The following is a 7,357-nucleotide window of genomic DNA, read 5'->3' as shown; positions in this document are numbered from 1 at the left end:
GGATGGTGTGGCAAGAACGCTCGCCCATCATCGTCATGATCACCAACATCGAGGAGAAGAACGAGGTGAGGGCCGCCAACACTCGCCAAGCTCGTCTTTTTTCAGTTGATGAACTGAATGTTGCTTAATTTCCTAAATTGACTGAGCTTAAATGGCACTTGACCTGTATACTGTCTGCTGTCTGCTGTATAATATAGACTGAAAAGTGGCTGAAGGGTTTATCACTCAACGACTTATGCTCACAGTAAAATCATTTCTGCACTGTTTTCAAAATGGGATTAAGTTCATTCCGTAGGTGTTTATCACAAAGCAAGATAAGTGAGTTAGCTGGATAAATTCACAGACTAAACCCCAGAATAGCTGTTTTTTCTTATAGTACACGTTCCAGTTTTGGGCAAGTTCCGGGTATTCCTCAGTGAACTTGTCCAGCCTTATCCCGCTTGGGAATGCACCCCCCAGGTCTCACAGTCTGACCAGGTGACTGACCAGGTGACTGACCAGGTGTCTGACCAGGTGTCTGACCAGGTGACTGACCAGGTGACTGACTAGGTGTCTGACCAGGTGACTCAGCTTTTCCGTGTTTTGTTCCCTACAGAAGTGCACAGAGTACTGGCCCGAGGACTCTGTGGTCCAGGAGGGAATCCTGATCCGGGTGGAGCAAGTGATCCAGGCGGACGACTACAGCCTGCGGATATTCTCCCTGCAGGTGTGTGTCCTGGTATATACTCCCTGCAGGTGTGTGTCCTGGTATATTCTCCCTGCAGGTGTGTGTCCTGGTATATTCTCCCTGCAGGTGTGTGTCCTGGTATATTCTCCCTGCAGGTGTGTGTCCTTGTATATACTCCCTTCAGGTGTGTGTCCTGGTATATTCTCCCTGCAGGTGTGTGTCCAGGTATATTCTCCCTGCAGGTGTGTGTCCTTGTATATTCTCCCTGCAGGTGTGTGTCCTGGTATATTCTCCTTGCAGGTGTGTGTCCTGGTATATTCTCCCTGCAGGTGTGTGTCCTGGTATATACTCCCTGCAGGTGTGTGTCCTGGTATATACTCCCTGCAGGTGTGTGTCCTGGTATATTCTCCCTGCAGGTGTGTGTTCCAGGAGCTGCCCCTCTGTGCTGCAGCTCTTCTGATTCTCTTATGCAGGGGAATCAGAAAGTGCCGATAAACACACACCGGTCCTCACAATGCAGCAAGTCCTCGCTCCGCAAGACACGCTGTCATGGCAACCAACACCCACCGGCAATGTGGCTACAGGCGTAGATTGAGAAATTATTGTCAATCAAAATGACTGTAAAAAACTACTGTATATGCAAATTAACCCTCTTATCTCTGTGTGTCCTTCTCCGTGGTCATTCATACATTCCCTGCGTGTGTTTGTTTTGTGTATTTTGTGTGCGTGTGTGTTTTTTGTATCTCTGAATCTGTGTCTCTGTTTGTTTGTGTGCATGTGTTTGTTTTGTGTTTGCATGTATTTCTGTGTGTGTGTGAATCACTGTGTGTATTCGTGTACCTCTGTATGTGTGTGTTTTGAATCTCTTTGTATCTGTATCTGTGTGTGCATTGTTGTGTGTGTTTGCATGCGTGTGTATCTCTGTATGTGTGTGTGTGTGTTTGTGTATGTGTGCATGTGTGTGTGCGTGTATCTCTGTATGTGTGTGTATGTACCTCTGTATGTGTGTGTGTGTGTGTGTGTGTTTGGGTGTACCTCTGTATGTGTGTGTGTGTACCTCTGTATGTATGTATGTGTGTGTGTGCATCGCTGTGTGTGTGCGTGTACCTCTGTCTGTGTGTGTGTGTGTGTGTGTGTGTTTGGGTGTACCTCTGTATGTGTGTGTACCTCTATGTATGTATGTATGTGTGTGTGTGCATCGCTGTGTGTGTGCGTGTACCTCTGTATGTGTGTGTGTACGTGTGCGTGTACCTCTGTATGTGTGTGTGTGTGTGTGTGTGCATCGCTGTGTGTGCGCGTGTACCTCTGTATGTGTGTGTGTACGTGTGCGTGTACCTCTGTATGTGTGTGTGTGTGTGTGTGTGCATCGCTGTGTGTGCACTTGTACCTCTGTATGTGTGTGTACGTGTGCGTGTACCTGTGTGTGTGTGTGTGTGTGTGTGTGCATCGCTGTGTGAGTGTGTGTGTGTGTGTGTGTGTGTGTGTGCGTGTGTGTGTATATGTGTGTGTGTGTGTGTGTGTGTATATGCGTGTGTGTGTGTATATGTGTATGCGTGTGTGTGTGTGTGTGTGTGTATATGTGTATGTGTGTGTGTGTGTGTGTGTATATGCGTGTGTGTGTGTGTATATGCGTGTGTGTGTGTGTATATGCGTGTGTGTGTGTGTGTGTGTGTATATGCGTGTGTGTGTATGTGTATGTGTGTGTGTGTGTGTGTATGTGTGTGTACGTGTGCGTGTACCTGTGTGTGTGTGTGTGTGTGTGTGTGCATCGCTGTGTGAGTGTGTGTGTGTGTGTGTGTGTGTGTGTGTGCGTCGCTGTGTGTGCACGTGTACCTCTGTATGTGTGTGTGTACGTGTGCGTGTACCTATGTGTGTGTGTGTGTGTGTGTGTGTGCATCGCTGTGTGTGTGTGTACCTCTGTATGTATGTGTGTACGTGTGCGTGTACCTGTGTGTGTGTGTGTGTGTGTGTGTGTGCATTGCTGTGTGTGTGTGTACCTCTGTATGTGTGTGTACATGTGTGTCTCAGTGTGAGGGGGAGCAGCGCAGCCTCAGGCAGTACTGGTACACATCGTGGCCGGACCAGAAGACGCCAGACAAGGCCCCGCCCCTGCTGGAGCTGGTGCAGGAAGTGGAGGAGGCACGGCAACAGGCCCCGCCCGGGAGCGGCCCAGTCATCGTGCACTGCAGGTATCACTGCCGCAACAGACAATACCTGAGAGTCACAAATTTTACGTTCATCTCGCACTTATCGGCACAGGGTCCTCTAACAATGCTCCCATTTGAGTAGCTAGCTAGTAGCCCTCGATATGCTGTAAAATATTAGCAATGGTTAAACGTTGCCTATTATGACCAATGCGAATATAGCAATTTAAGAAATATGACACAACTTAAATAATTGATTATGTTATGAGCAGTAATGCATACATCTTCACCATGTTTGTATGTTTCCTCACTAGACTTCATACTTCCTTGCGCTCTTCTCATCCACTAAGTTTAGACATCAGTCGGGAAAATTGAGTGAACTGAGAAGAACCGGAGGAAAACCACAATTTACACCTCAATGAGTGATTGTATATTACTGCTTCACTTATGGTTGGGTGAACAAAACTGTATTGAAGAGAGCTCCCACAGGCTGGAATCTCAGTCCATGTCACTGACTTCATATTACACATGCTATGCACTGTTCAAAAGCCTATGACCACTGAATCTTGAAAGGATCATCTCTATGCCTAAAACCAATGGTAAGATTGTTGGTCACTTTCATTTGCAATATAAGATATTTTCAGTGGAATGGTGTGCCATAATTACACAATATTTTTATTTTGATATTCGGTAAGCAAATTTATTCACAGGTGTATTGGAATACCATTGGGCTATTTCTGGCTTTATCTATGACGGAATATGAATTTCTGGCGGTGAAATGTTTGTATCTATCCTTCGTGCTCCCCGGACCCTATCGTCCGGAGTGTCACGGGAGATGAGACTGACGAGCAGGAGGGGCTTGTTAACTGGCTGAACCGCACGGCAATGGTGGCACTTAGAAATTCCGTTTTTGATTCAGTTAGTCATGTTTCACTTATTAATGAAACTGGAACGCGACGTTTGTTCCTTCCTCTCATAGTTAGGTTGCAGGAGCACTGAATGTTGAGCAGTCCCATGACGCTGGCACCGTGGGCACTAGGGGGCTTGCGTGAAGGGTTTGTAGTCCAAGCCTTTTGGTTTGTCTGCCCCCTCCTGCAGTGCAGGGATTGGTCGGACCGGCTGCTTCATCGCCACCACCCTCCTGTGCCAGCAGCTGAGGACCGAGGGCGTGGTCGACATCCTGCGGACCACCTGCCAGCTCCGCCTAGACAGGTAAGACCACCTGCAGCGCGTGCCTCAAACTCCGGTCCTGGGGGGGCCACACCGTTGGCAGACATTTCTGGTTTCCTTCCAATCAGGTGCCTCGGAAAAGGAAGTGCATGGACTCCTCAGCCAATCAGTGGCTTAAATGAAACACTCAACCCTTTAATGTTATGCTCGATTTTTAGAGCACATCATAATTTTTCCTTTGCTTTTGTCATGGTGAGGACATTAGAGGGTTAAGTGGTGAAACGCCTGCAGACACTGCCCCCCCCCTCCCCAGGACTGGAGTTTTAAACACTTGTCCTCACCCCTCCCCTTGACTGGCAGGTGAGGTGGTCTAACCTTCGTGTTGCTTTTGCAGGGGAGGGATGATCCAGACCGCAGAGCAGTACCAGTTTGTCCACCATGTTCTCAGCCTCTATGAGAAGCAGTTGTCCCGTCCGTCTGAAGAGTAAACCTGGCTCCTTCCCCTGCTCTCACCCCTGTCTCCCCCACTCCTCCTTCTCAAAAAACAAACCAATTGACCAAAATGATCCAACCCGGAGACAGAGGGAGCTCCAGGAGATATCCCATCATCCTCCTTGACTTGGCGTACCTGAGGGAGGAGCCACCTAAGAACCGACCTGACCATGGTGTGCCCCAGAAATACCCCTGTGCTACTACGCCACATCAATCATCTGTGTACTTCTACTGCGGTCAGTCATCTGAATACCCATAGTTTGAGTCAGTGGATATCCACTGTTTGAGTCAGTCATCAGTGAATATCCACTGTTTGAGTCAGTCATCAGTGAATATCCACTTTGGACTATTCTCTGTCGTCAGAATATCTCCTCTGGCAGAGAATACCTACTGTAGAATCGGTCATTGAAACAGGAACTGTGGCATCAGTCATCTTTGAATATCTACTGAAGTGTCAGTCATCTGTCTTGTCGGCCATCAGGATTATCTACTGCAGTCCAGTCGGATATCCACTGTGGTGCCAGTTATCGGTGAATACGCACAGCTGGATTCTGCTATGGAGTGTGTCTCAACAACAGCGCACAACAGCTCACATAATATCCCTTTCCCTGCACTGCACACACACAGGAAGGATCATGACTTTCAGTGAGCTCATTTCTGGAGGTAACATTAGCATTTTAGCAACAGAACAACTCAGCTTCAGCTGAGGGAGGATCAGAAGAGGATGCACACGGCTGTGTTTAGTCCGGGCCTCGCTGTCGTAGGACTTCTGTGGGATCTCCAACTGGAGCAGGGAAGACCAGGACCACAATCCCAACTGCACATCCTTCTCCAGGATACCGAGGCACATCGCACCTCATCCTCGTGGAAGATCATGATGTTCCACAGAAGTATTACAAATATGAGTGTCTGTGTGTGATTGCACCTGTCTGTCTATCTGTTCATAGTTACTGAGGGCTGTCGGTCTCTAGCATTTACACTGTAACTGTAATCTGAAGTGAAAGCAGTGGTCAGAGAGGGAATTAACAGGAAAGAACCATTCCCATCCACTTCCATGACCAGAGCATTCAAAATAGGCATCCAGAATGATTCCAGAATGGGACGGAATTCTGGAATAATCTGGGGTTCCATAGTACAGTGGGGTTCTGGAATTATCTGTGGTTCCACGGTACAGTGGAGTTCTGGATTATCTGGGGTTCCACAGTACAGTGGGGTTCTGGATTATCTGGGGTTCCACAGTACAGTGGGGTTCTGGATTATCTGGGGTTCCACAGTACAGTGGGGTTCTGGATTATCTGGGGTTCCACAGTACAGTGGGGTTCTGGATTATCTGGGGTTCCACAGTACAGTGGGGTTCTGGATTATCTGGGGTTCCACAGTACAGTGGGGTTCTGGATTATCTGGGGTTCCACAGTACAGTGGGGTTCTGGATTATCTGGGGTTCCACAGTACAGTGGGGTTCTGGATTATCTGGGGTTCCACAGTACAGTGGGGTTCTGGATTATCTGGGGTTCCACAGTACAGTGGGGTTCTGGATTATCTGGGGTTCCACAGTACAGTGGGGTTCTGAATTATCTGGGGTTCAATGACTGCACATACTCAGTATCGGACAAGACATTGTTCCAATATCCAGAATAAAAACAATGCTCCTTTAAGTAAGAATTATATAAATCATGTGTGTATTAAAACATGTGTGAGTGTATGTTTGTCTGTCTGTATGTATGCGCTGTATGTGTGTTTCTGTGTACTGTATGTCTTTACCTCTGGATGTGGTGTATGTGTGTGTATATGTATGCATTATGACTGTATGAACAGAATATATCTATTATGTACTTATGTACTTACACTAATGCGTACGTACATATGAATGTATCTATGTAGATTGTTGTTTCTGCTGATGTTGAACTCTTGAATACATAAAATGCTGCATCGAGAGTTTTTAGATTTTTAAAAATCAAAATGCCGATATACTGTATAACAGACAGTCCCATCGAAGATGTTTGGTGGAGTCATCTCTGGCTCAGTAAGTCTGGCTCTCCTTTCTTTTGGGTGAATAATATTTGATTATTTTTGCATTTGCATTTATTTCATGCGAAATGTACTGTGTACAAATCTAGCCGGTTTAGTTGCTAGGCAGGGACGAAAGACGAAGAGAGAGGGATCATCAAATCACGGTCCTCGAGGTCCGAGAACTGCTGGTTTTTCCACCCTCCCTTTAACTGTGAGTCAGGTGTCAAGACAGACTGGCCAATTAGTGGCACTATGTTGAGTTAATTACTCGGGAGAGAAGAAAATCAGGGCTGGATTTGGACTTGAGGGCCAGATTCGATGAGCCCTGGACTCAGTGGTTGAACGCAGAGATACTGGGCTCATTCCAATCACTTATTTTTCTCTTCTTTTCTCTTTTACTTGCTCCTGACCTGGAGGTCCGCCACCTTTAATTAACATCTTCGGATGTTCTCATGTCAGGCCTGACTTTGTTGGTTCAGATCTTACGGGGTGGTGTGTAGTTCAAAGTTAAAGGGCTCACTTTTTTTTTTTTAAGATCCTGTATGATGATGGAAGAAGATAATGGTGAGTGGTGGGCAAACCTCCATTTGTTACAGGGTATGAGAATTCCCCCCCGGCCCCTTCAGCACCTTGTGGTTCTGTTAGAGGAGACTGTGCTGAAGAATAATGTTTCAATCACCTGTCTATCCTTGGATGACTCTCTCTCTCTTTTCAGATAAGCATTTTCAGTTAAGAGGCAGCACGGATGGTGCAGTGGGTAGCACTGCCGCCTCACAGCAAGGAGGTCCTGGGTTCGAATCCCCGTCGGCCGGGGCCTCTCTGTGCGGAGTTCGCATGTTCTCCCCATGTTTGCGTGGGTTTCCTCTGGGTACTC

The 7,357-nt window shown here is 47.2% G+C and overlaps 1 protein-coding gene across 1 annotated transcript in view; it reads left to right on the top strand.

Moving 5' to 3' along the window:
• Positions 1–4,511, top strand: part of LOC133111925 (tyrosine-protein phosphatase non-receptor type 5-like) — an 8,205-nt gene extending 3,694 nt beyond the window's left edge. The window contains exons 7-11 of the mRNA XM_061222565.1: positions 1–65; positions 596–706; positions 2,696–2,856; positions 3,910–4,023; positions 4,376–4,511. The exon at positions 1–65 is cut by the window's left edge and continues 73 nt beyond it. Of these exons, the coding sequence (XP_061078549.1) occupies positions 1–65; positions 596–706; positions 2,696–2,856; positions 3,910–4,023; positions 4,376–4,469 (545 nt within the window). The 3' untranslated portion in view covers positions 4,470–4,511. The remainder of the gene's footprint in view (positions 66–595; positions 707–2,695; positions 2,857–3,909; positions 4,024–4,375) is intronic.
• Positions 4,512–7,357: the final 2,846 nt, after the last annotated feature.

The sequence above is a fragment of the Conger conger genome, chromosome 15 (genome assembly GCF_963514075.1).
Source record: "Conger conger chromosome 15, fConCon1.1, whole genome shotgun sequence".
Classification (NCBI taxonomy): domain Eukaryota; kingdom Metazoa; phylum Chordata; class Actinopteri; order Anguilliformes; family Congridae; genus Conger; species Conger conger.
The sequence above is the reverse complement of the archived record's forward strand: the minus strand, read 5'-3'. Positions and strand labels throughout refer to the sequence as shown.